The 26,257-nt window shown below is 59.6% G+C and overlaps 2 protein-coding genes across 11 annotated transcripts; one reads left to right on the top strand and one right to left on the bottom strand.

Moving 5' to 3' along the window:
• The first annotated feature begins 6 nt into the window (after positions 1-6).
• Positions 7-19,900, top strand: PSD (pleckstrin and Sec7 domain containing). Of its 6 annotated transcripts, XM_019809318.2 has the most exons (18): positions 769-1,177; positions 2,080-2,138; positions 3,400-4,136; positions 4,417-4,519; positions 5,012-5,372; positions 6,117-6,557; positions 7,774-7,968; positions 8,133-8,213; positions 8,420-8,532; positions 9,059-9,117; positions 9,224-9,313; positions 12,870-12,913; positions 14,279-14,469; positions 14,554-14,624; positions 14,732-14,889; positions 15,062-15,206; positions 15,489-15,632; positions 16,099-16,365. In XM_019809318.2, exons 3-18 carry the CDS (start codon positions 3,483-3,485, stop codon positions 16,327-16,329), a joined length of 3,081 nt encoding a protein of 1,026 aa, XP_019664877.1. In that variant the 5' UTR covers positions 769-1,177; positions 2,080-2,138; positions 3,400-3,482; the 3' UTR covers positions 16,330-16,365. The 6 variants fall into 6 exon arrangements, with proteins under 6 accessions (XP_019664863.1, XP_019664877.1, XP_019664879.1 ...); XM_019809304.2 differs by lacking the exons at positions 769-1,177; positions 2,080-2,138 and adding an exon at positions 7-761; XM_019809320.2 differs by lacking the exon at positions 2,080-2,138.
• On the bottom strand, positions 17,000-24,842 carry NFKB2 (nuclear factor kappa B subunit 2). Of its 5 annotated transcripts, none has more exons than XM_034663178.1 (23): positions 24,689-24,842; positions 23,259-23,351; positions 22,901-22,982; positions 22,773-22,813; positions 22,409-22,507; positions 22,178-22,329; positions 21,860-21,966; positions 21,616-21,774; positions 21,222-21,326; positions 21,011-21,096; positions 20,790-20,928; positions 20,430-20,558; positions 20,091-20,300; positions 19,871-20,012; positions 19,338-19,452; positions 19,033-19,246; positions 18,711-18,880; positions 18,481-18,583; positions 18,201-18,352; positions 18,002-18,071; positions 17,618-17,790; positions 17,384-17,495; positions 17,000-17,284 (listed from the first exon to the last, which is right to left on the bottom strand). In XM_034663178.1, exons 2-23 carry the CDS (start codon positions 23,277-23,279, stop codon positions 17,160-17,162), a joined length of 2,706 nt encoding a protein of 901 aa, XP_034519069.1. In that variant the 5' UTR covers positions 23,280-23,351; positions 24,689-24,842; the 3' UTR covers positions 17,000-17,159. The 5 variants fall into 5 exon arrangements, with proteins under 5 accessions (XP_034519069.1, XP_019664887.2, XP_034519072.1 ...); XM_019809328.2 differs by having other exon boundaries at positions 17,000-17,281; XM_034663181.1 differs by lacking the exon at positions 20,430-20,558.
• Positions 24,843-26,257: the final 1,415 nt, after the last annotated feature.

Here is a 26,257-nt window from a genome sequence, read left to right as displayed (position 1 = left end):
GGGAGGAGCAGGCAAAACCAAACGCAGAAGGGGCGGAGCCAAGACTCCAAGGTTCTGGGCCTACTCTTTGCCCTCCGGTCGCGTTTAGCGACTTTGAAAAATGGGGAGAGACTATCCAGGATTTTACTGTCTGGCACGTAGTAGGTGCCCAGTAATTTTTGAATGAATAGAATGGACGAAGCTAGAATTTTTCTTTCTTCGTCAAGCAAACTTGCCCAAACCTCTCATTCCTGGTTAGTTATGAAGTATAGAGGTGTCCAGCCCCTTCCACTCCCGGACGATTTGGAATGGGTTTGCACCTCGAGGGGAGAGACATAGGGGGCACTAAGAAGGATTATCTCTCCAGCTGGGTCCCTATCTTTTCCCCAGGAGGTCTAGAGTCCTGAGAAGAATGAGTGCTCAGCTCAGCCCACCAGGAGTACCGCTTCTCGGTTGACCTGGGGATTTAGTTGTGGGGTTTGGAGCTGGGCCCACCCTGGGGCAGTGATGTCCCAGAACCCTAGGCTCAGACTTTGGGCCGCCCTCTCACCGCGTCCACAATTCCTGGTTCCAGGGTCTGCTCCGGGGAACCCCCGGAGCAGTGCTTTCCCCATCATCCATTGGTGCGGAGGGTGTGAAGGACCTGAGGGCTACTGCTGTCGCCGAGAGCTGCCCCCTAGCAGGGCTGCGCTCTCCCTTCATGCAGCCACTTCATCTCCCTCTGCATAACGAAAACTGCTTCCCATCCATTATTTCATCAGGGCTTCGGGCACTTCTGCAAGGTGAGCAGCTCTGTGCTGTTAACTCCATTTTAAAGATGGAACCGAGGCCCTGGAGAGGACGCGCCTTGTCCAGGGTCAAGCGAGTCGCGATTGAGAATTCAGGCATCCTAGTTTTCCCAGAATCCCTTCCACCCTCCCCCAGCCCCCAATGCAGCAAGAAGGGAGAAGCCAGCAGCGGGGAAGGACCAAAGAGGGTTAACTTGGGTGAGGGACTTGCTTCCTCCTCTTAGCCTGCTTGGGGAGGGGGTAGTTAGGAGGACCGACCTCCGCGAAGAGAGCCTTGTAGGCGCGCACCACCTCGCGACGCGCGCCTCCTCCTCCTCCCTGCTTTGTTCGCGCCTCTGCGCCTGCGCAGTGCGACAAATCTGGCGCTGTCCCCTTCAGCACCACGCGGAGCCCGCGCCGCCCTCCCCGCGGTGAGCCCCGCGCGCCCCCGCTGCGCACGTCCTCGCGCCCCCTGACTGCCCGAATAGACCCCTTCTTCCTTCCGAGGTCACCACCTGCATGCCCTGGCGTTCCCAAAGAGAGCAGTTGCCATAGTAACTCTGGCAGTGCTTTCCTAAAATAACTGGGCCCCTTTCTACCTTGGCCAAGGGCACAAGGGTTGAGTGCTCCCCACTTCCTCCACTCCCGGCATCATCCCGTCTAATCTTTTACCCTCAGATAGGCAGGATACCTAACTCAGGCAGCAAGGAAGTTCTTTCTAAAGTCTGACTAGCATCCCCCCTGCTGCATCCTGGGCGAGTGGTCAGGGTTGGGTCTCCTGGGTCCGAAACACAGAACCCCTTAGGGTTTGAGACAGTGTTTCCTAGATCCCTCACCCATAAGTTAATGGTCTCCTGGATTTAGGGGGCGGGTCCGGTCTACACCCATACGGTGTGCTTGGCGCGGCCGCGTGCTCGTGGGGGCGGGAGCGCGTGTGGCATGTAACAGGTCATGTGGCAACCTCCTAGGGACACGCGTGGGGTCTGGAGCGGGACACGCGAGTGCAGCTGGGTCTGGCGTGTGGCTCAGGGGGCGGTGGAGGAAAGGGACCAGGACACGATTGGGGTGGGGCACGTGAGGGTATTGGGAACAGAACCGGGGGTCCCATACATCCTCCCCCTCGTCAGGGCGGGTCTCAGGTTGGCGGGACAGCCCAGCGGGGACCTAGCGTCGAGAAGGGGGCCAGCCTCCGGGGCTCAGGGCCCGGAAAGGGCGGGGGGTGGGTGGGGGGATTAGCTCTGCCTGAGCCGCGCGTAGGGGGGAAGGGGAGGGACTGAGAGGCAGGCGGGCCTGGAGCAAGCGGGAGCAAGCGGGAGCCGCGCTGCCTTCACAGCTGAGCTGGGCCCAGCCTCTTCCCCGCCTCTCCTCGGCCCCAGCTCCAGGCGAGCAGCGGTGAGTACTGAGGCAGCTCCAGTCGGAGCTGCACTGGGGATGCCCTGGGCCCCCGCTGAGCTTCAGAAACCTGCCTGGTAGGGCTGCTGCTCCTGACCTCTGCCCCTACCCTGCATTGCCACCAGAGGCCCCTTTACCCGTTTAAGGGCTGGACAAGATCTGTCATTTTCTTAAGAGGGAAGGAAGGGACAGGGTCTGGTGCAGCCTTCCCACCCAGAGACAGGTGACTGGTGGGGGTTGGGGGAGAGGGTGTGTGTTCCTGCTTAAGTATGTGTGTGCGGGTGCATCTGTATTTGTGTGTGATTGTGACTAATAGGTCTCTGTGAGTGTCTGATACACCTGTGTCTGTGTGCATTGGAGAATGAGGCCCTGTGTGTATATTTGGGTGTCTCTTTGTGTGTTCTTGTTTGATGACAGTGTGTGTGTGTGTGTGTGTGTGTGTGTGTGTGTGTAAAATAAGCATGTGCCTTTCCATTACACGCATATTTGTTATGACTGTGAGAGTGTATGAGGGTGTGTCTTTGGGCAATGTGTGTGTGTGTGCCTGGGTCTGTATGTACAAGAGGTATTGCCTATGAATATGTTTAACTGTGTACTGACATTATTTGTCCGTGTGTGTGTGTGTGTGTGTGTGTACCTGTATGAAGAACAAAAATGTCCCTTTCCCATTCAGCATGTATACATTAGGAGTGGGAGCCTCAGTTTTCCTCCCCTTCACCATATGCCTCTCAGCCCCTCATAGTCCCTATATAACAGCCCCCCCCCATCTTCCTGCCTTTCCTTCTAGGAGGCCTGAGTTCTCTCTCACTGAGTGAGGGGCCTCCCTAAGAGAGACTGTGGGGGACCCATCGCTGTAAGATCGTTCTGATTGGCTGACACTCCTGGTCCAGAGGGTGGGGTACCAGCCTTCCCCCTTCACCACCAGAAGTAGCTCCAAAATGCTACAGGGACTCTGAACTCACTCAACTTCTGAAATAGCTTCCTTTCTCCTCCCAGGGTGATGCTCAGGGCCCCCAGACAGAAGGAAAGGAGCCAGGGGCCTATTGGGGATATGATTCTTTTCTCCTCAGGCTTCCATGGAAGTAGCCCAAGTAGGAGGCCTGATCACTTCTAGGGGTGGAATCAATGATGCCATATTCCCAGGTTGGGCTAGGCCCCTGGCTCTCAGATGCCCCACCCCGCTTTCCCCTCCCTGTCTCTGCTCTCCTGCCCATCCACCTTCCCTGCAGCTCACCCCCTGCTCCCCCTTCCTCTCTTGCAGGCCTGTCCGAAGAGCATGCTGCCCCCTTACTCCCTGCCTGGCCTCGCCATCCCTGCCCCCCCAGCCTGACCCCCGGCCCCAGCATGGCCCAGGGTGCCATGCGCTTCTGCTCGGAGGGCGACTGTGCCATCTCCCCACCACGATGCCCACGCCGCTGGCTCCCCGAAGGCCCGGTGCCACAAAGCCCCCCAGCCAGCATGTATGGCAGCACAGGCTCCCTGCTACGGCGGGTGGCAGGTCCAGGTCCCCGAGGCCGGGAGCTGGGACGTGTGACAGCACCCTGTACACCCCTGCGTGGCCCTCCCTCACCCCGTCTTGCTCCCTCACCCTGGGCACCCCCTTCACCCACTGGGCAGCCCCCACCGGGAGCTCGGAGCTCTGTGGTCATATTCCGCTTTGTGGAGAAGGCCAGTGTGAGGCCACTAAATGGGCTACCTGCTCCTGGAGGCTTGAGTCGGAGCTGGGACCTGGGTGGGGTCTCTCCTCCCAGACCCACCCCAGACCTTGGGCCTGGCTCCAATCGGAAGTTGCGGCTAGAGGCATCCACATCAGACCCACTCCCAGCCAGAGGAGGCTCAGCTCTTCCTGGCAGCCAGGGCCTTATATATGGGCCACCAGCCCAACCTCAGGTTGGGGCAGATGGCCTTTACTCTTCTCTCCCCAATGGGCTGGGGGGACCCTCTGAGCACCTGGCCAAGCTATTCCCAGGACCTGCTGACACTGGACTCCTGAACCAGGTATGCGACCTCCCTTGGGTTCCCTGAAACCCCAGAGCCCCAGCAAAGGGGCAAGGCTTGGCCCTTTGGCAGTTTTGGGCCTGTCAGCTGTTCACTCTGAATTCTTCAATCTACCTAAATCTGTCTCTTTCTTGCCCTCCATGTTTGTCCCTGTGCCTCGGCACCTTTATATCTGTCCCTGTGTGTTTTTCTGTCTGTGTTTCTGTCCCATGTTCTTGTGTCTTTGTATGTGTGGCTTTATCTCTGGGTGTTTGTGTCTATCTCTCCCTCCTTGGCTTAGGGGGACACCTGGTCCTCCCCCCGGGAAGTCTCCTCTCATGCCCAGAGAATTGCTCGAGCCAAATGGGAATTCTTCTATGGCTCCCTGGACCCCCCAAGCTCAGGTAAGATCCTGGACTGAGGCAAGGGGAACAGGGCAGGGCCTTCTCCACAGCAGCTGAGGCATGGTAGGGAGCCTTCCTTTAAACCTCCCCACAATCATTTCCTGGGCTCATGAGTTGGCTAATGCCTCTCCAATCCTCAAACTTTCCATCTGTGTTATGAGGGAGGGTCGGGGGATCATGGCTGGGTTGGGCACCTGGAGGAAGCTAGATTGTGGAGAGAGGGGATGGCAGGATGGCAAGGGTCATTCTATGAAGTAGAAAAGAAGCTGGTTTCCCTCAGACCCCTCAAAGTTATTTGACAAGAACTTGATTTGAAACGAGCTTCACTGGCACCAGGAATAAGCTGAGTTTGTAGCAGGAAGAACGGTGGCTAGACAGTGAAAGAACTTCCTGCCAATATGAGCAGCGGGAAAGAGCTCCTTCCTAGAACAGAATCAAGACAGGGAGCTGACCAGGATAACCTCTTGACCAGGATGCCTATGCATACTGCAGGTGCTAAGCCCCCAGAGCAGGCCCCCCCATCTCCACCTGGGGTGGGCTCAGGGCAGGGCTCTGGGGTGGCTGTGGGGCGAGCAGCCAAGTACTCCGAGACGGACCTGGACACGGTACCCCTGAGGTGCTACCGCGAGACGGACATTGATGAGGTGCTGGCTGAGCGGGAGGAAGCTGACTCGGCCATCGAGAGTCAGCCCAGCTCTGAGGGCCCACCTGGCACTGCCCGCCCACCTGGCCCACGTTCCGGTCCATTCCTTGGCCCTTGTCCCAGCCTGGGCAGTGGAAATGAGGACGAGGACGAGGCAGGTGGGGAAGAGGAAGTGGATGACGAGGTGTTTGAGGCTTCAGAAGGGGCCCGGTGAGTGTGGGACTGGGAAAGGATTGTGGCTTGCTCCTTGGAGCTGCCCCAAAGGCAGAGTTGGGGTCAGAGGGACTGGAATGGAGATGAGGGTGGGACTGGGAGGGTCAGGACCAAGCTAGCGGTGCTGACAGGGCAATGCAGCAGGAGATTCTGGACAGAGGCCCCAGGCCTGCCAGAATGCTGGGAATGTGGGGGGTGGGGTATGTGTCAGCAAGAGCCCATAGGGTAAGGAGCAGCCAGGACAGAGGAGGAAAGGGGTTCTAATGAAGAACAGGAGGTAGAGTGAGAGGGCAGGGGCCAGAATCAAGCCTGGGGGTGTGGGAGCATCAATCCGGATCCTGGCAGGAGAGTGGGGAGTGTGGGGGCTTTCCTCTCCGTCTCACACCCCACTACAGCTTGGAGCCTCATCTTCTTCTCCTAAGATGTTGCCAGAAATAGACATGGGATGGCAGGAGGGGAGAGGATCAGGGAGAAGGAGGAGGAGAAAGGGAGATTAGCAGGGAGGAAGAGAGGAGAGGGATTGGGTGCTGGGGACGGGTAAGGCTGGGCTGCCACAGGGGCATTGAATAGCTTGGTGAAGCTGTAATGGGGACTCCCTACACAGGTGGCTTTTTTAGAGGGCTGGGGGCCTGTGAAAAGGAGGTGATAATCCCCTTCACAGAGTCATATGAGAATTCAATGAAATGTTACCCAAGAGCTGTCCTTTGGGCCCCTGATCAGAGACTCTCCCTGCCCCTGCAGGCCAGGCACCCGGATGCCTCAACCTGGGCCTCTCAAGTCGCCTGTGCCCTTTCTACCTGGGACCAGCCCCTCGGCTGATGGGCCTGACTCTTTCAGTTGTGTGTTTGAAGCCATCTTGGAGTCACACCGAGCCAAGGGCACCTCCTACACCAGCCTTGCCTCACTGGAGGCCCTGGCCTCACCTGGCCCAACCCAGAGCCCTTTCTTCACCTTTGAGCTGCCTCCCCAACCCCCTGCCCCCCGGCCTGACCCACCTGCTCCCGCCCCACTTGCACCTCTTGAGCCAGATTCTGGTACCAGCTCCGCTGCTGACGGGCCTTGGACACAGAGAGGGGAGGAAGAGGAGGAAGAGGCTGGAGCCAAGCAGGCCCCACGGAGGGAGCCCCCTAGTCCCTGCCGCTCAGAAGACAGCTTTGGGCTGGGGGCGGCACCCCTGGGCAGGTGAGTGATTCCTTTGGTTCCTCAGAACTGAGGTCGCCAGGGCCCCAGGAATAGCTGCTCCAAGGGAAAGAGCCTGAGTGCTAAGATGCAGTTTATATTCCTGACCCCTGATAGAGTGGTTAGGGGATGCAGATGTCTGCTTTTCCATTTGGAGGACTACTGCCATTGGCTGTGAGTGGGAGCCCCTCACGGCCCACCCCCCTCGGTCTCAAATCCAGTGACTTGAAAAACCATGATTCAGGATTGAAGAGTCCTCAGAGAACACCCTCCTTTCTTTCTAGGAAGGCCCTTCCTTCCCCAGACAGAGCCTCTAACCTGCTTAGAATTCTGGTGACCTTACCCCACCCAGCCTGGAGTCTTTTTCCAAAGATGGAGCCACCAGCCTCTCCCATTGCCTCCCTCCCTTGTCGCCTCCCCTCTTCGGTCAGGAGCCTCTCACCCTTCTCCAGAAAGTCCTTTCACCAGTCTAACCTTTCTGCTCTCCCTCTGCCAGCTACCCTCTCAGTCACGGAAGCCATGGCAACAGGAGGGGGTGGCCAGGGAGACAGGGTTGCCTAGCAACCAGGAGTTTCCGGCCTCTGTCTCTGGGGTGACAGGTGGCTTTGTGAGTAGAGCAGCTGGGATGGCGGGAAGGGAAGGGGAGGAGGAGACAGGGGATGAATGGGGTGCACATTGACCCGCATTCCCCTCTACCCCAGAGCCTGCCTCTTTGTGGGTGGAAGAGAAGGCCCAAGGAGGAGGCTCCTCTGCCTTTTAAAAGGCCAGAAAAGACAGACATAGGAGTGAGAAGGCGTCCCTGCTGCCTTCAAATCATTGTTTGACCCTCCACTGTTCCACTCTGGCAGCCTCTCTATATCCCACTTTTGCCCATATTCTCAGAGATAGAGGACTGTGTTCTCAGTAGGGCCAATGTGGAGATGGGAAATCTGTGCCTAATAGCGAATTCCATAGGGTGCTTTGGAGAAGCAGTCAAAATTGCCACAGCAGAAAGATGGATGTGAGTTAAATTTGGTGGAAGACTTCTACAGAGAGATGGTAAAGGTGGGATCAGCTGATAGAGGGAACCTGTACAGTGTCCTTCTCTGGAGAAAAGAAAAATGCCTTCCCCATGTCCCAAACTCTCCATCTCTGTCTTTCGGGTTTGGAGGCAGAGGAAGGATCTGAATGGCCTCAGAGGGACTGCCCCCACCTCTGAGCTGCTGTTCTACCCTGGCAGCGAACCACCGCTGAGCCAGCTGGTGTCCGACTCAGACTCAGAGCTGGACAGCACAGAGCGGCTGGCCCTGGGAAGCACAGACACCTTGTCCAATGGGCAGAAAGCAGACCTGGAGGCCGCGCAGCGCCTAGCTAAGAGGCTATACCGGCTAGACGGCTTCAGGAAGGCTGATGTGGCCCGGCACCTGGGCAAGAAGTAAAGTCATTGGCTGGGATTGAGAAGGGGGGGGAGAGGGGATGCGTCCTGTGGGAAGCACCTCCACATGCCCTCTATCTAACGGCCCCAGCTCTGTAGTAACCCCACCTGGCCCCTTGACCCTTTCCCTTGAGACTCCACCTGTCTATCTGCCCTGCCCACAGCAATGACTTCAGCAAACTTGTGGCTGGCGAGTACCTCAAGTTCTTTGTCTTCACGGGCATGACTCTGGACCAAGCTCTCAGGTGGGTGTTAAGCCTTTTGAGGGCAGCCCCCACTCTCCAGGCCTGGTATGCAGAGCCTCCGTGGTGCCTCCCTGGAGCCCCTTTGAGTCTTCTAAGCTGCCCAGACGTCATCCTTCCCAGGCTGGCTGGGCATGGCCATAAGCTGGGGCTGTCTGTTTAGGGGACCTCAGGTAGGGGTGACATGCTCCCTCTTCCCCACTCCCCAGGGTGTTTCTGAAGGAGCTGGCCTTAATGGGTGAGACGCAGGAACGGGAGCGCGTGTTGGCCCACTTCTCCCAGAGATACTTCCAGTGCAATCCCGGAGCCCTGTCCTCAGAGGGTGAGAAAGCCAGGGGACAGGGCTTTTCCAGCTAGTCACCAAGGCACATGGGCACAGTGTGTGTGCACAGGAGCATGAGCGTGTGTAGGGGTGAATGCATGCACAAGCTTGCAGGCATGTGAGCATGTGTGCGTGCAGTGCTGACATGGCGTCATGAATGTGGAACTGTGCATGTGAGCAAGCATTGCTAGGGTCTAGTGTGTGTGGTCAAGAGCAGGTGTGTTCGCATGCCACTGTCCACATACAACATGATTTGGCTGCACCGGGCAGCATAACTGTGAGGGGCGCACTGGCCTGTGTGTAGTGCATACTCCCAGAGGCATGTGGGTGTTGGGGAAAAGGTCCCCTTTAGGGATCTGCTGAAAAAGAGAGGGCTTTGGTAGGAGTTCACCTCTTTGGGGTTCACGACTTGCAAAAGTATGATTGTGGGCCAGAGGGGGCAGGAGATAAACTGGAAGGCTGGGGAAGATAGCTGTGGGAAGTGTGCCTGGGAAGTGGCCGAGGCTGAATGTCAACTCTCCCCTAGACGGTGCACACACGCTGACCTGCGCCCTCATGCTACTCAACACCGATCTCCACGGCCATGTGAGTGGGGGGCTGGCGGGAGGGAGCCCAGAAAACAGACCGCGTCCAGAGACTTCAATGCCTGAGGCCCAAGGCCTCCCTCACAGGCCTCTGTGCCCTCACTTAGAACATTGGGAAGCGCATGACCTGCGGAGACTTCATCGGAAACCTGGAGGGCCTCAATGAAGGCGGAGACTTCCCCAGGGAGCTGCTCAAGGTGGGGGTGGGGGGAGCGGCGAAGGGGGACGGGTCAGGGTAGAGGTTGCTGGAGGGGAGGGATGGGGACCTGTCGGTAGCATGGAGGTTGGTGAGGTAAGGGGCTTGCCAGCCCCAGCTCCTGCTGCTGGAGCCTGGGCTCTCGTGACTCAGCTTGGGGACCGCCCCCTCCCCCAACCCCCACAAGCAGGCTCCCCTGAACATGCGCACTGCTTGCGGCCAAGTGCAGTCTTGGCCGTGCACAGCGGGGGAAGGGAGATGGCTCTCGAAAACCCGTGATCAGGCGGCCTTGGACCCTGCATTTGCCTTAAGTGCTCCCCTCTAGTGTTCACTAAGGATGAGAGGGTCTCAGCATAAGGCGGGGACACACAGGTGCACTGCTTGCCTCCTCCCCCTCCACCCCTTACCCCAGTATATATGGCCACGAACGCCCTTCTGGTACCCCTGTGCTGGAGGGACCCGGAGATAGAGGGGCCCAAGAGGGACAAAGGCTTTTCCAAGGTCTCAGAGCCAGTTACATTCAAGCTGGGACTAGACACTGCTCTTCTGACTCCCTTGCCCTGCTCCCGCATGCCAGCAGTTGAGGGATTTAGCTACACAGGGACTGGTAGGCATAGGAGGAGGAGAGGGTGTCCCGTCCTGTAGATTCACTCCTTTCCCTGATCCGTTGGTTCTATGCAGGGAGGCCTGGACTCATTTGAAACCTCTACGGTTGGCAAAGAGGTCTCTGGGCCATCACATACATGTGACTGCATAGGAGTGTCCTTGGGTGTGTCTGTGAGCTTGGGGTGTGTCGGGCTTCTGAGTTTGGGAATGTATCAGAGTGGGGGGGGGTGTCCATTGTGAGTTTGGGGTGTCAAAGAGTTGGGGTGTATGCTTGAGTTGTGCGCGCGCGCGTGTGTATACATACACTTTAGGGCGTTGGTAAATCGGGGGTTTGGCTTGGGGTATGTTTGTGCTTAAAGGGCTTACGATTTAGAGAGTATATCTGTGTTGGGGTGTACGTTGGGTGTTTCTGTGTATTAGGGTGCGTATCTGCAAATTGGCTGATTTATGACAAGCAGGGGTTGTATGAGTTCAAGAGTAGATTCTGAGACGTGCATGTCAACTTGCAGTGTCTGTGAGTTGGGGGTGAGTGTGGATTGGTGATCTGATTAGCTGGGGTGTAAGTCTGTAAACTGGGGTGTGTGTACGTGAACTGGGGTATAGCCTCGGGCCTTTGAGCTATCTTCGGTTGGGTGAGCTGGCCGAGGCTGGTGCGATTCCATGGCTGCCTCCATTCTGCACCGCCCCTCCTGCGTGGCCTGTCCTGGCTCGGGGCGGGGAGAAGGGGCCGAGGGGACGCGTTCCGACCTCCTCCGCCCCTGGTCCCCCCACCCTGACGAGCCAGGAGGGAGCTGCAGACCCTACAGGGTCGGCCCACTTTCGCAGACGAGGGCCTGGGGGACCCCGGCGCCACCGCCACTAACCCGTAGCCGCGAACCTTCCCGCCCCGGCCGCGGCCGGCCCCTGAGGCCCCGCCCCCGGTGGCGGCGCGCCGCGAGCCCCGGCGCGGTCGGACGCCTCCATTTTGCGCCGTCCCCGCCCCCAGCCCTCGNGGGAGCCGTCCGCGGGCCGTCCGGGCCGTCCGGGCCGAGGGCGGGCGGGGGCATGGCCGGGGGCCGCGGCGCGCCGGCCGGGCCAGCATGATCGGTGTCAACAGCATCCACAGCAGCGCTGGGCGGCTGCGCTCGCGCTCGCTGTGCTCCGTGCGCTACGGACGCACCCACCGCGGCGCGGAGACCCTGTGCTACGGCTGGCCGCAGCGCTCGCGCAGTCTCAAGCCCGTGCTCTACACCGACCTGGTGGTCAGCCGCCTGCAGAGCCGCAAGAAGAAGAAGGCGGTGAGGGCGTTGGGGCCGCGGCCCACGCCAGGCTGGGGGGACGGCCGAGGGGGTTGTGGAGGGCGGCGCGGCTGAAGGGGCGGTGTGAGGGAGGCACCAAAGGTGGCACGAGCCGAGGGGGCATCGGTCGGACTGAGGGGGGCCGAGCCCAGCAGAGACAGAGCCCATGGGTAGCCAGGAGTGGGCATGGACTGGAGGGGGAAGGGCACAGACGGCCCGGATTAAGGTGGGCATCTCAGACCAAAGGGTCTTTTGGGTCTTCTAGCTGGGAGCAGGACATGGGGCTCACCGATAGGGTTTAGGACTTTGGAAGGAAGACGTGGTTGTGGGCCAAAGGGGGTCCTCCGCGGGGCAGAGGATGAACTGGAAGGCTGGAGACCGGTTGGACGTGGGTGGCCACTTCACCTCCTGGCCCAGAGTTGGAGAGTGAGGGTTTAGGGTCCAGGTTCTGCCGGGCTTGGGCTGGGACGGCTGTGTGTGCATAAAGCTGGGTTGTGCTGTGTAGGGGGTGGAGGTTGTGGGATGTACCCGCCCCTGGACAGGATGTGCACGTGTGGGATGCTGGGCTAGCCTTGTAGCTGAGTGTGACCCTGGGCAGTGAGAGAATCAGAGACCGTGGTATGCCGGTGGTGAGGTGGGGGGCTGTGTCCCATTACCGAGAAGGCACCGACGTCACCACTGCACCCAGATCACGCAGGCAGCATCACACGCCACACGCTTAGCCCAGCACGCACATGCTGGAGACACACCCACTCACAGGCTGGTGGAGTCGCCCCCACAATAGGAGGTGCTGCTATGGACCCATGCTGCAGGCCACTCCCAAGAAGAGGGGTCCCCTATGCAACTCCTGGAGCCCATTCTCTACCCTACCATCCTCAGGCCCCCACAGATCCCCCATGACACCGTACAGAGGGGAAGTGACTGGTTCAGTGCGCAGGGAGCTTGGGGTGTGCAGGGTTTGGAAGCTAAAACTTCTGCCTTTTAGACTAGTGTTCACTCCCCAGTAACATGAAGGATGTGTGTGGGCGGGGGGCTCACCCACCCAGGGGGCTCACCCACCAGCAAGTCATTAGACTTGCTGGGGCCGTCTGGGCTGGGGAAGTGCTCAGCTTGCCCAGGGGTTAGGAGCCGTGAGAATGTGTTCTCTGCTAGCCGGAGAGGGAGGTGAGGGGGGTGAATCCTGTGGCTGGGCCTCAGTTTCCCCATATGTTCTATGTGGGTTTATCCTATGGAAACAGGCCAAGGCACACGACTGGGGAAAGGAGAGCTTCTTGGGATGCTCTTTTCTATTCCTTCCAGCGCTGTGCTTCTCCCACCCAGGATCTGGGCGGGATGAACCCTCCCAATAACAACAGCAAGGATAATAACAGCAGCTGCCATTTAAAGTGCATCCCCCGTGCGCCTGGGTGCCCCGTGCCGACTGCCTGCTCTACATTACACACCTGTTACTACATTTGTTCTCCCCACAGACACTTGCCCAAAGTCCTGCAGCAAAAGTGACACAGTACTGTGTCCTAATACTGTTTCAGAGTCTGTGTTCTTGGTCATCACACCCAGCTGCCCCCCCCCATTGTCTCCTGCCCTTAGGAGGGAGGGCTCAGGGTTCTGGCATGGGGTACATGGTTTGCCTGCCCAAGTGACCTATATGTGCCTGATTTGTTCCTCCCTTCCCAGGCCTTGTACAGCTCCATCAAGAACGAAAAGCTGCAGTGGGCCATGTGAGTCCTGGGGCTGTGTGACAAGGGAGCTGGGCTGTGGGGAAGGGGCTGCTTGGAGAGGCTGCGATTGCTGAGGCAGGCCCTGTGAGTCCAGACTGGGCTGTGGGGCAGGGGAGGCGGGTGAGGACATGAGAGGCACTGAGGCTGCCTCACTTCCTTCTTTGGAGATGGCTGCCCGGACTTGGGGATCTGTGTCTTTTCTTCAGCTGGGTTGTTATGACAAGCTAGGCTGGGGTGGGTGGCCACTGTCAGCGGGCCTGGGAGGAGGAGTGCTGAAACAAAAAGGGAAGGTCCCTTGGCAACCCAAGTGGGAAAGCAGAAATCTCTGGAGGTAGAGCCCCCTCTTGGGTCCCAGGGAATCCAGAGTGTCATAGAACAAGGGACCACACTGTCTACTCTTGGCAGCCTCAGTGGAAAGAAACTCGAAGTCTTAGAGGAGTCCAGATTAAGGGAGGAGGTCCAGTTTTAGCCTTGGGGCCCCCCAGTCTGAGGGGGAGAGCCTCATCTAAGCCATCAGTAGATCACTCATACTTGCTGGTGTCTGCTAAGAGTCCAGTCATGGATCAGTTGGGTTGGGAGCTCCCAATCGGCAGGAGAGAAGACCTCAGAGGAGGCAGAGCTCAGGACTGGGGTGCAGATTGGGACTTGGGGCAAGCCTTGAAGGAGAGGAAGCATTTGGGGAGAGGGAAGTTGATATTTGGGAAGAAATATGTGGTGGCTGAAATGAGTGTGGGGTGGGGAGACCGAGAGGAGGCAGGCATGGCTGGCCGGAGAGCGGAAGGAGGAAAAGGCAGCATTGGCGGGGATGTAGCATGGGCTCTCTGTGGGAGGCAGTAGGGAGCTGCTGCAGGTTTTCGATCAACAGAGTGACAGGGTAGAACCTGATTTTCTAGATGATACCTAGCAGGGCCTGCTGACCAAGAGGTACTAGGCAACCACTAGGAAGCTACTTCTGCCACCATTTGGCCAACAAACTATGAGCAAAGCATGCTGCTGGGTATGGTTGAGACCGCTGAGACAGATGTGCGTCCGCCCTAGTGGAGAAAGGGATGAGGGCTGGTGTGTGTATGTGCAGAGACAGAAAGGATGAGGGTGAAGACCCTACCCTTGGGAGTTCTAACCTAAGTACCTGGAGGAATCCTCATCTGAGCAGGAGGGCACAGCTACCCTTGGGGAGATCTGATCCGAGGTGGGAGACAAGGCTCCAGGAGCCTCGGATTGAGGGGAGCCACACCCGGGGAGAGGGGCCATTCCCCCACTCCCTCCACAGACAAGGGGGCACTTTCCTGGGGGGGGGCAGAGGCTAGGACTGAGGGGGGGTTGTGGCTGCAAGGCCAGCCCCCTTTGAGGTGATCACACCTGCAGAGACGAGGAGGAGCTGAGACGCTCTCTGTCTGAGTTGGCCGACCCCAACCCCAAGGTCATCAAGAGGGTCAGCGGGGGCAGTGGCAGCGGCTCCAGCCCTTTCCTGGACCTGACTCCTGAGCCTGGGGCTGCAGTCTACAAGCATGGGGCCCTGGTGCGAAAGGTGCACGCAGACCCTGACTGCAGGAAGAGTACGTGGCTGGGTGGGGAGGGTCTGGGGGATGGAGGGGAGGGGGCCCATCTCAGGCCCCCTGACCTGTCTTCCTTCCTCCCAGCACCTCGGGGCAAGCGGGGCTGGAAGAGCTTCCACGGGATCCTCAAGGGCATGATCCTCTACCTGCAGAAGGTGCGGGGCCAGCCCGAGGGGTTGGGGCTGAGCCGGCTCAGGGGAGTGTGGGTGGGCTGGGCCAACCCGGTGGGACCATGGCGAGGACAAGATGGGCACCCCTGCAGGAGGAGTACCAGCCCGGGAAGGCCCTCTCAGAGGCAGAGCTAAAGAACGCCATCAGCATCCACCACGCACTGGCCACACGCGCCAGCGACTATAGCAAGAGGCCCCACGTCTTCTACCTGCGCACAGCAGACTGGCGGGTCTTCCTCTTTCAGGCCCCGTGAGTGCCCTCCTCCTGCCCGTCCTGGACCCCTTTGCCCCACTCCCACCTTCCTCCCCTCCCTTGTCCCTGGATGGCCTCATTTCTTCCCAGGCCACACCCTAAGCCAGGACAGGCGTCCCGGGACAGGAACCCTGGGCCCAGGTCCTAAGTGGCCGTGTTGTCTCCCCAGGAGCCTGGAGCAGATGCAGTCCTGGATCACTCGCATCAATGTGGTGGCTGCCATGTTCTCTGCACCCCCCTTCCCAGCTGCTGTTAGCTCCCAGAGGAAGTTCAGCCGCCCTCTGTTGCCCAGCGCTGCCACCCGCCTCTCCCAGGTACCCCCAGCTCCGTCCATCTGGTGTCAGTGGGATGCAATGGGGCAGGCCCCCCCGACTGCACCCGGGGCTGCCGGGGGTGATCCTGTAGACGTGCACCACGCCAGAACACTGGCTGTGGGGGTGAGTGAAGGCTGGAACCCAGTCTCTACTCCACTTGCCAAGGCGTTAACCCAGACACGGTGCTTTGCTCATCCAAAGGATGGGGCACCTTTTTAAAAACCATGCACAAAGGCACCCAATGTACTAGAGTGATCCTGACTACACTCCCCCGGCCTCTAGGAGGAGCAGGTGCGGACCCATGAGGCCAAGCTGAAGGCCATGGCAAGCGAGTTGCGAGAGCACCGGGCTGCGCGACTGGGCAGAAAGTCCCGGGGCAAGGAGGCCGAGGAGCAGCGGCAGAAGGAGGCCTACCTGGAGTTTGAGGTGAGCCTCCCTGCCCTGGCGCCTCCGCGGCTCCTTCCTCCATCAGCGGGCCCTCTCTGCTCCCACATACAGGCTCAGGCTAGTGGTTAAGGGCATGGACTGTAGGAGAAGAGGACCAGCTGGGTGACCTTGGGCAGGTTGCTTAACCCTTCTGAGCCTGTTTCCTCTTCTGTGGGCCGGGGATGACATTCTGTACCCACTAGGCTAACGAAGCGAGATGAGGTCTGTCAAGTGCTCACTGTTCCCAACTCTAGTCCAGGCTCCAGAAACATTAGCTGTTCTAATATGCAGCATCAAGAGAGCCCACAGAGGGTGACCAACTTACCAAGGGATCACGTCACAGTGGGGGTTCTGGGGGCCTCAGAGGTGGGCAAGAACCTGCTGTCTCCTAGCTTTTCTCTCCAGACGGGGGTGCGCTGGGCAGAGGGCGGAGAGCAGGCTCACAGCCCCTGCCCCTCTACCTCAGAAATCCCGCTATGGCACGTACGCAGCACTGCTTCGGGTCAAGCTGAAGGCAGGCAGCGAAGAGCTGGATGCCGTAGAGGCAGCACTGGCCCAGGCCGGGAGCACGGAGGACGGACTCCCCCCACCTCACTCCAGCCCCTCCCTGCAGGCCAACCCCTCCAGCCAGCCCCGGGCTCAGGGTCATGGCTCAGAGCCTTGCCCAGGGGCAAGCAGTGGGCGGTGGAAGCTCTGAGTTGAGGGTAGGAGCGTGGGGGGTTGATGCCCACTGGGCACCTGCATGACACAGCCCTGCCTGAGCCCGGGCCGGCCTCGGGCCACCCATGAGGGCCCCTTGGCCCAGGGCCCGACCGCGCCGGACGCGGTGTCCGGGGCAGGGCAGGGCTAGGGCATGGGCCTCGGGAGCCTATGTTAGGGGCCCCTCTGAGCCCCCCATTTTGTGATAATGTTTTGCACTTTTTCGTACGGGGGGGGGCTGAGGGGAGGGGCCAGGGTCCCTTGGACTTTTGATGCTTTTTTTTTTTGGGGGGGGGGAGGCCTGATGTTTCTGCTTTCTGCTGAGACCACCCCCACCTGACACCAGCAATCCCCCTCCGTCCTGGGGCCTGGCTCAGACAGAGGCCAGGAGTGGGGGCTGAGCTGGTTTTCCCTCCTTCCTCCCTGAGGCTCACCCTCTCTCTTTCCAGAGGTGGAGGAAGGGTATCCATGCCTAGGCCCCCCCTACACAAGTCTGGGGACAGCATGGCCTTGCTTTCCCTCCTTCAGTGGGCCCTGCCCTTTGTACAGCCTCCACTCCCATTAAAGCTGCTCTGGACTTGCTGGCTGGGCCTCCTTCTCCTCTCTCCAGTACCTGGCTCGGGGCCAGGGTAGGCAGCTGGTTCCAGGGACAAGAGTCACATCAGGGGTTGCCATAAGTTAGAGAGGGGGCTGTGCCCCCTCCCTTTCCCATGAGAATCCTTTATTTGCCCCAACTGAGGGGTGGGCATGGGGTGTTAAATAAGAACTGGAACAGGCAGGGATGCTGTACAGAGGGGCCCAGGGAGGGGCTGGTGGGTGGGCAGCGGTTCAGTGCACCTGAGGCTGGGGGTGCCCATGGCAGAGCCCTCCTGGTGGCTCAGGGGGTGAGCCCAGCTTCTCTGCCTCCTGTTCCACCGACTGGCTCCCGTATGCACTGTCCTCCTTCACCTCTGCTAGGCGAGTGGGCACAGGGAAGGTGACAGGGAACAGTCAAGGTCTTAGGCCTCCCACCCTCCAGGCCCGGATCTATGTTCCAGGTAGGACCCCTTTACCTGTGCTGGGCAGCTTGTCTCGGGCCTCAGGGCCCCTCAGCAGCCTCACTCCTTCCTCCAGGCCCATGTCAGACAGGGCACCCAGCAGGCCTGCCAAGTCCCCACCAGCCAGCTGGGGAGAAGGAAGAAGCAGGAGATTGGAGTGTGTGATCAGGAGCCTGGGGCCAAGGGAGCACCTGAGATCCGAGACGGGAAAGATGCCAGGCCTGGAGCAAGGGGTAGGGACCCACCGACCTTGTAACTGCGCAGGAGGCTGCCACTGGGCGAGGCGGTCTTCCGGTATGTGTCCACCAGACTGCGCAGCCCCAGCCGTTCTGCCAGTTCTGCCCAGCTGCCCTGGGCTCCTGGCCCGTCTAGCAGGTGCTCTAGGTTCTGTAGGGCTGTATCCTCAAGTGGAGGCTCTGGCCCTGATAGGGACACACATGCCGATGTGTCTTATGCCCGGAGATGGACCCAGGCAGGCATCTTTCTCTCATGGGAATCTGACAGATGAGGCAGACGGTACCGGGGCAGTGGGTGGCAACAGCGATGGAGCAAGGGAGCCCTCCTTCAGAGGTTCTAAAGAAGAGGCCTCTGTGAGCAGGGCTCCGCAGCTGGCAGTGGGTGAGGAGCTCTCACCTGCGGGGCTGGGTGGTGTCAGCGGGGGTGCGGCGGTGTCCTGAGCAGCATTTAGCAGCAAGGTCTTCACCTGGGGAGACAGCCTCAGTTTGGTGACCTCCCACCCCAGTGCTGACGCCCAGGTGCCAGCTCCTCTGGGCCCCAGCCATAAGCCCAGGTACCCGATTCCCTGGTGCTTCTTGTTCCTGGCTAGCCTCACCTTGGTGCTGCGGGTGAGGTCAAGAGGTGTGTGGCCCCGGAAGCTGCCTCGGGTGTCCCTCTCAGGTCCCTCAGAATCTGAGTCGCTACCAGAGGTGGGGGGCGAAGGCAGTGGGCAAAGGGGCTCCTCGTTCTCTGCGTGGATATCGGCACCTGGGGAGGGAGGTAGTTGTGAGGAGGTACGATGGGAGCCCGTAGTAAGAACTGTAAAGGGGGGGAATGGGAGGCACCCCTTTTCCCTTCCCCCAGCCCTGTCCATATGCTCCAAGGACGAGACTCACCAGCCTTTAGAAGGAGGCGGGTGAGGGTGGGGGATCCCAGTCCAGCTGCCAGGTGTAGAGGCGTGTTTCCCGCAAAGGTGCGGGCATTCACGTTGGCACGGAGCTGTGGGATGCAAGGGAGTGGTTGATCACAGCACCCACGGACTGGCTGGCCGCCCCCACCCCTGCATCTTCACTGTCTTTGGTTCCACAACCCTTGGCCCCACCACCTCAGCAATCCTCAGTCCCACCTTGGTGACCAGATGTGTGACCAACCCCAGCTCCTCCATCTCGGTGGCTAGATGCAGGGCTGTTCGGCCCCCCTGCCGTTCTGCAGCCTCCACTTCAGCCCCACTGTCCACCAGCAGATCCAGGCACTCGGGGCTTCGGGCACGGACTGCCAGGTGTATTGGGTACAGGCCTAAGGACACAGACACTCAGCCTATAGCTGCGACCCCGACGTGGCCCCCTGACCAGCTGACCTCAACACCTCATGTTCACACCAGGCACTCGCCAGGTGCCCTCCCTGGTCCCCACCTCTGCCCCCTGGTCCAGATGAGGTGATGAACTCACCCTCAAAGTCCGGCATGTGCAACAGCTGGGACACGGCAGGAACGTCGCTGTGTAGCAGGGCGCGCAGCAGGTCGGGGGCACAGGCACCCGCCCGGAGAGCCAGGTGCACTGCGGAGTCTCCGTGCCGATCCAGCAGTGCCGGGTCCGCGCCCACCTGCAGCAGGAAGCTCACCACGCTTGTCTGCCCGGTGATCACTGCCAGGTGCAGTGGCGTCTGGGGACACAGGCAGAATGAGCCAGGTCCACCCCTGGCCTCGGCCCACCCACCTTCCAACTCCTGCCCCTTCACCCGAGGCACCCCTCACCTGGTGCAGGTGATTGGTGAGGTTGACAACACCGAGGTGCCGGGCATGGTAGATGACGTGGGCTATTTGCTCGATGACGCTGGTCTGCCCATGGATAATGGCTAGGTGCAGCGGCCTGAGCGATGTGAGAGTGAGAATGTGGCCTAGCAAGCCCAGCCACTCAGAGCGTCCTCTACCCGCAAAACCCCACTGCCTCCATGATCTCCGTCCCTGGGGCTTGTGGAGTCCAGAAGTCTCCCAGGGCGTCGCTGCACCTGAACTTAATCCTTCCGAGCACCTTGTGCAGTAAGTATGTGAGTCCTATCATTGTGCTCTCTTAACAGCCAACAGAACTGAAGTGGGGAGAGATCAAGTACCTTGAGCACAGCCGGTACACAGTGAGGCCGGACTTGGAACCGGGTCTGTCCGACTCCACAGCCCTGGCTCTTTGCAGGTTCCTTCCCCACCCCGCACCCCACGACCTTCCTTCACGCTCCAAGTCCCTGACTGGCCCTGGGAGTCCCAGCCTCCCGCCCGGCCGCCCGCCCACCTACGTGTCTCCGTTCTCGTCCTGAGCCGTCAGCAGGTGGCGCTGTCCCGCCAACAGCGCGCGCGCGTCCGCGGTGACGCCGTAGTCGAGCAGGGCTCGGGCGCTGCGCTGCGCCAGGCCAAATAGGCGCGCATTGTACTCCCGGGCTGGGGGCGACAGGGGCGTGGGCGCGGGCTCGGTCCCCACCCGCAGCGTCCCGACCACCCGGATTCAAGAGGCTGTACCTCGCTGCAGCAGGTCCGAGGCCTGCGGTTCGCGCTGGAGGGTTAGGGGGGACGCGCTCGGCTCTGCTGCTTCCTCCCCGGCGTCCACGCCAGGCGCCCCGGCGGCCATCTGCGCCCCGCCCCCGCCTCCGGGGTAGCAGCCCATCGGGGCCGAGCCCGACGGGTAGGGGCTGTAGGCCAAGGAGGAGGGGAAAAAGCCGAGGCTGCCACCTGCGGATACAGACCGGTCTGTGGGTAGGAGGCACCAGGCAGGACTCTCCCAGATTTCTCCCCCTCCAGCTTCTCTCTTCCTTACCCCTCCCTCCTCCATCCCCCTTCCCGCCATCAGCGGCCCCTCACCTCCTCCTCCAGCTCCTCCATAACCCCCAGCCGAGCCCCCAGAGCCTCCACCCATGTGGGAGCCACCCCCGAAGGGCTGGGAGAAGGTGGGCAAGGCTTTCCTCCGTTTCCGCTGCACCTCCTCCTTGTCTGGGGCCAGAGGGAAATGAAATGTTAAAACCCCAACTTATGCATCATGCCTCAAGCGCCCTGTCCCGAGTTTGGTCATGGCCCTCCCTCCAAAAGCTCTCTGGCAGTCTCCTAGGACCACCTCTTCCTGGGACCTTCCCCACTCCTGACTTGACTCATGGGTCCCCTGATCTAGTTCTGGGGCACTCCAGCCCAGGGCTCCCTCCCTCCCCCCATTCAGCCCAGCTCCACCTTCCACCAGAGGGTAATAGGTGAACTGTTTGGAGTCTGACACATCCCCGCCACGCTTGCGTTTCAGCTGCAGGAACACGGTTACAGGACGCTCAATCTTCATCTTGTGATAGGGAGGTGTCCGGAACACAATGGCATACTGGCAGGGGGTTGGAGGACATAAGGTTATCGAGGACTTGGCCTAGTTCAGCCCCCCAGCCCTGGCCCTGGCCCTAGGGTACCTGTTTATGAACATCTGTGGGAGAGAAATCCCCAAAGGCCTGCCATCCATTTTCATCATCCTCATAGAACCGAACCTCGATGTCATCTATAGGGAAAACAAGCTTGGCCACAGTTCCTAGTAGAATCTCAGGGCCTTTTGTCCTAGAGCTGCCCTGGCTCCCCATCTTGACACCCAGTGTCCCTAGCTCTGAGCCTGGGCTCCAGCCTCACCTTTCTGCACCTTGTCACAAAGCAGATAAACCTCATCTCCACCCCGCACAGAGCCAGCTGTCTTGTCCATTCGAGAAATCTTCAGGTTCGATGCCCCAGGAGACTCTGTGGGGGTGGGATATCAATTACTTGAAATGACATAATGGCCACGATCCCATTTATGGAGCCAGGTGCTTTGTATTATTTGAACAACCACAAGAGGTACAGGAACTGCTGGTATCTTCATTTACCCAAGATGGAAACCATGCTCGGGAAAGGACTTGCTCAAGGTCGCTCAGCTCCTATGTGGTGGGTCAAGTTCAAACCCAGGCCTGTCTGACTCCACAGCTTGAGGTTGCCCCCCACGCTCCCTCTGGCACCTAAGCCTGACACCCCAGATGATCAGGATACTCACTGCTGTCATGGATGGGCTGGGAAATAACTGGCTTCAGGGGCAGGGAGAAGGAGCCATCACTGGCTCGAAGGAAGGCAGAAAAGCGCAGCCTCACAATGCTCAGGTCCATCACCTTCTTCAGCTCCTTGGCCTCCTGCTCCAGCTCCCGCCGCTCAGCCTCTGGGCAGTGGACATACACGTGACCCCTGCGCTCCTTCTCTACTGCGCCCATGGTCACCTCCCGTGACCCCTCCTCCCTCCATACCAGTAAGGCCCTGGGGCCTGGAGCGGAGTCGCTGCCTCTGAAGTTTTTGTATCATAATCTCCATCATGTTCTTCTTGGTAACATGCAGAACGCCCAGGTTGTTAAATCTGGGTGGGGGAGGGGCAGTCAGAGGCTCTGCAGGCAGTTTTTTCCTCCTGAGGCACCCTCCCCACTGCCAGGGCTCAGTTCAGCCCTACTTCCTCCAGGACACTTTCCTGGTTTTTACTTGGGGACTTGGGTTCTGGGCCCTTGGTCAGACGCTAAGCTCACAGAAGTGGGCTGGGGCCCAAGACTGGCAGGCAATGAGGGGGTACCTACTGGGCAGTCATGTCCTTGGGCCCCACAGACACGGCGCAGACCCCCAGCTCCGAGCACTGCTTGCCCACCAGGCTGTGGGCGTGAGCACGAGGCGGGTCACTGTGCGTTACCAGGTCCACCTCGATCTTAGCTGGTCCCTCGTAGTTACAGATCTGGGAGGGGTGAGGGCTGTCAGTAATGCCGCTGAACCCAGTGTCCATTAGCCCACCCACCAGCACCATCCTGACTCACCTTGACTGTGGGATAAGTCTTCCGGCCCTTCTCACTGGAGGCACCTGGCAATCCTCCATGGGAGGGGCCTTCACAGCCATATCGAAATCGGAAGCCTCGCTGAATGTCCCAGGGCAGATTGACATTGTGAACAGGAGAGACCCCCCTTTCCCCCCCCAGGCCAGCCACACTCCCAGCCAGCAGTGACCATAATAACTGGCAGTATCTCCTGGACCACGCCACCACTGTGATTAGCAGCTGCCAACCATTCCAACCTGACGTGGCCTCTGTGATCAGTGACCCTCCCCATGGCCACCCAACTACGACTACCCCACTTGTCCCCAAAGCTGAAGTCATCTCACAGCCCCCCCTTCCATTCACTCACCTGCTTAGGCTGCTCCACTATCACCAGGTAAGGACCATCGGCTGGGGACAGAGGGGCCTTGCTGAGCCATGATTTCTGAGCCCATCCCCCAGGCCCCCGCCCCAGACAAGGAGAGGTGAGGAACTTACCTGTCTCTGGGGCTGGCTCCTTGGGCTCCACAATGGACGGGTCGAATTTGAAGTCATCATATTCAATCATGCCATCCAGAGCCTGGTTTGGAGACAGACTGGGGTGGCAACTGATTCTGAACCACCCATGACCCCTCCACTTCCCAGCCCTGAGTAACCACTCCCTTTCCTCCTCAGGCCCGTAAGAAAGCTCTCATTGGAAGAAGTTTGCAGACAGGCACACAAACTGACCGGCAGGTTGAGATAATCAGAGAGGATTACAGGTGTAGGGGAGCAGAGGGGACTCCGACAGACAGGCAGACAAACAGACAGACGTGGGGGCAGCCGGCCGGCTTTAGAGCCTGGAGGCGTGACTCACTGGGTCGTAGCAACTTTCCATGTCTCTGGGCTAGGCCCGGCTCTGTCTGGTGGCTCCGGCCGGGTTCTGTTTCCCAGAGTTTCAGGCGCCCGCCTTAGGTGGGGGGTTGGGGGGAGTGGCGGGGGAGGGAAAACAGATCAGGACAGGATTGGGGGGGCGAGGGGGACCCAGATTTGGGGGAGGGTCTGATCTCTTCCAGCCACCCGTCCGGGTGGCGGGCGAGATCCGGTGGAGAGCGAGATCCGGAGCTGGGCTGGGCTGGGCCGGGGAAGCGGCAGGAAAGTTAGAACAGCTTAGGAAAGTCCCGAAAATACCAGTGGGAGGCGGGGCCGGAGGGGGCGGGCCTGGAAATGACGCCACTGGACACGCCCCCGCGGCGGGAGGGGCGCGAGGTGGTTGCTGGCCTCTGAGCTCCTTGTAGCGCCTCTGAGAGCATAGGGGCAGCCAGACCCAGGGAAACGCCCCTGGTGGTTGGGCCCCCTTCCTCACACCAGGGCAGGCGCCGGGGACTGGAGGGTCTTTCAAATCTGGCGGACACTTTTAGGCCGGGGCTGGGCCCGCCTCCTGCCCCCTTCCCCTCCCCCGTCCTGGAGCAACCTTGGGATTTTCTACCCCGAGGGAGGCCACGGCTGATTCACCCGGGGGCTTTTGGGGGGACATTCCTGCTGTAGGAAGGCCTCTTTTCCGAAGGCCTGTAGGCGGGGGCCCTTCCCAGTGGGGGGCCCCGGGGTTCTGCCCCGAGAACGGACTCTGGGGCCATGGGGCGGGGGAAGGAAGGCTGTCTCCTTCTTGGGATGGACTCTTCTGTTCCCTCTCCCCGAAACATCTCAACAGTCACTGGATTCCCACACCGCCCCTGCTCTGGGTGCCCACGTCCCCTGCCCCAGTCCCATGGCCGTGTGTGTCTCTAGTGTGTGTTTCCATCACAGGTATAGAGTGTGTGTCGTCCCCTGTGCTCGCGTGAACGTTGTGTATGAGTGGTGTCAGTACGCGGGTGCCAGTGAGCAAGGCTGTGTACAGGTGAGCGTCCTTAAACTTCTCAGTGTGGACTCGTCTGAGTATGTCTTGGTATGTAAGGACACAGGTGAACATACCTGAGTTTGTGCGTGAAGGGTTTGGGTCCAGGCACCTGTGCATGGGTGAGCATGTTTGCGTGTACGTGTGTGCGCTTCTGAGTACATGGACAATGCTGTGCGATCGCTAGCATACGCATAGGTGCACGTATGAGTCCGCGTGGGTTGTTTTGTTTTGTGTTTTGTACAAGGATGTCGCTGGGTAGCTGTCTGTCTTGCTCCTGTGCGTGCTGTGTGTGTGTGTGCGCGCGTGCGTGCATATGCCGCTCTCCAGCCCTGGGACTCCGTCAGTTAAGGGCCCTCCTTCCGCCCTTCCCCGTGTCCCGGCCACTCAGGGGTCTGAGCCCGGCCACTCACCGCGGCGGCGGCTCCGGTTCCGGCTTCTATCCCGGCCCGACCCACCTCGGACGGGTCCCGACACCTCTCCACAGCCACCAGGGCTCCAGCCGGGAAAGCCCCTTTTCCACCCCCGGGAGGGGGGAATTCCCGTGACGTTTCTGTGCGTCACTCCCCATGACCTTTTTCATTGGCTGAAAGTTTAACTCCGGACTCGTGCAGCCAATCCGGAGCGATTCAGGCGCGCCCCTTAGAGGAGAAATATTAGCTCAGGCAGGGGAGCCGGGAGGTAGGATGACGGTCAGCTAAAGCTCGAGCTCTGGCAGGGGGACCTGCCCGAGGCTGGATTCGCGGACCGAGCGGCATCCCCCGGCCGAGGGCCCCGGCTCCGGTCTCTTCACCCACCCAGCCTACCTCAGACAGCTGGCACTCCCTGCTGCTATTCGGCTTATGCTGCGTCTAACGCTTGGCCACCTCTGAAGGCGGGGAATCCCAGAGGGAAGGTGGCGGGCCCCAGCCCTCGGGTCCCCCGCCCGGAGCGGGGCCCCGCTGCCGGGAAAAGTTGGGGGAAGAGGAAGGAAGTTAATCTTGCAGTCGGTCCCGGGGCGCCATCTGGCGGCCTCTCTGGAGCCGCCAGGAGACTCCGTAATCCATGTTCAGTCTCCTTTACTCTGTACCCCACCCCCCACCCCACGCCGCAAGAGACCATCTGAACGTGAAACTTATTCTATAAATGGCAGGGTCACAGGGGGCCAGACTTCCAGACGTGAGCTCCGGAGCTCTGCGCCAGGGAAGGTAAATGAGGTGTTCATCCGGGAGACGGGTCTTGCTCATCCATTACAGAGATTTGGAATATTAGAATTGAAAAGGCATCCAAAATCTTAACGGTTCGAACTTCCTCCAGTGTAGGAAATTGCCTTTTATATAGCTCCCAACTCCGCTTGAACATTTTCAGTGGCAGCAAGATCAGTGCAGGACTTCGTAAAGTACTGACTCTGAGGCTGAAGATCTGTGATAGGTCGAGTTTCTCTTTAGGAGGGGCCATGAGCAAGCTCCATTCTTGGAGTCGTCCTGCCTTAGGCTTATGGTAGAACACAGGCTTTTGTTTCAGATTTTCCAAGCAGCTTGCCCCTGACCTTCTTTTATTTTTTTACAGATTTTTTTATTCATTTGGAAAAGAGTGAGGGAGACCACAAGCAAGGGGGAGGGTCAGAGGGAGAGGAACAAGCAGACTCCCCACTGAGCAGGGAGCAGGAAGCTGCAGGGCTGATCCCAGGACCCCAGGATCATGACCTGAGTCAAAGGCAGAAGCTCAACCTACTGAGCCCCCGGGGGCCTCTGCCCCCCACCCCCGCCTTAATAATGGAAGTACAGGCCTGCGAAGGTCTGAATAAAAAGCAGACTGTTACAGCCCTTGATAGGAGCTATTTCCTGTTACTTCCCCCTCCTCTTCATCTTGCTGGCAAAGGGAATGTGGCAGGTTCTGTGTTAAGGTACCATTAGTATACGTTCTTATTTTTCCTCCTGACAACGCTTGGAGGTAAATATAACCTTTAATGATGAAGAAATTAAAACTCAGAGACGTGAAGT

Source organism: Ailuropoda melanoleuca, chromosome 6, assembly GCF_002007445.2.
Source record: "Ailuropoda melanoleuca isolate Jingjing chromosome 6, ASM200744v2, whole genome shotgun sequence".
In the NCBI taxonomy this organism is placed as follows: Eukaryota; Metazoa; Chordata; class Mammalia; order Carnivora; family Ursidae; genus Ailuropoda; species Ailuropoda melanoleuca.
Note: the sequence above shows the minus strand (reverse complement) of the source record. Positions and strands in the feature narration are given on the sequence as shown.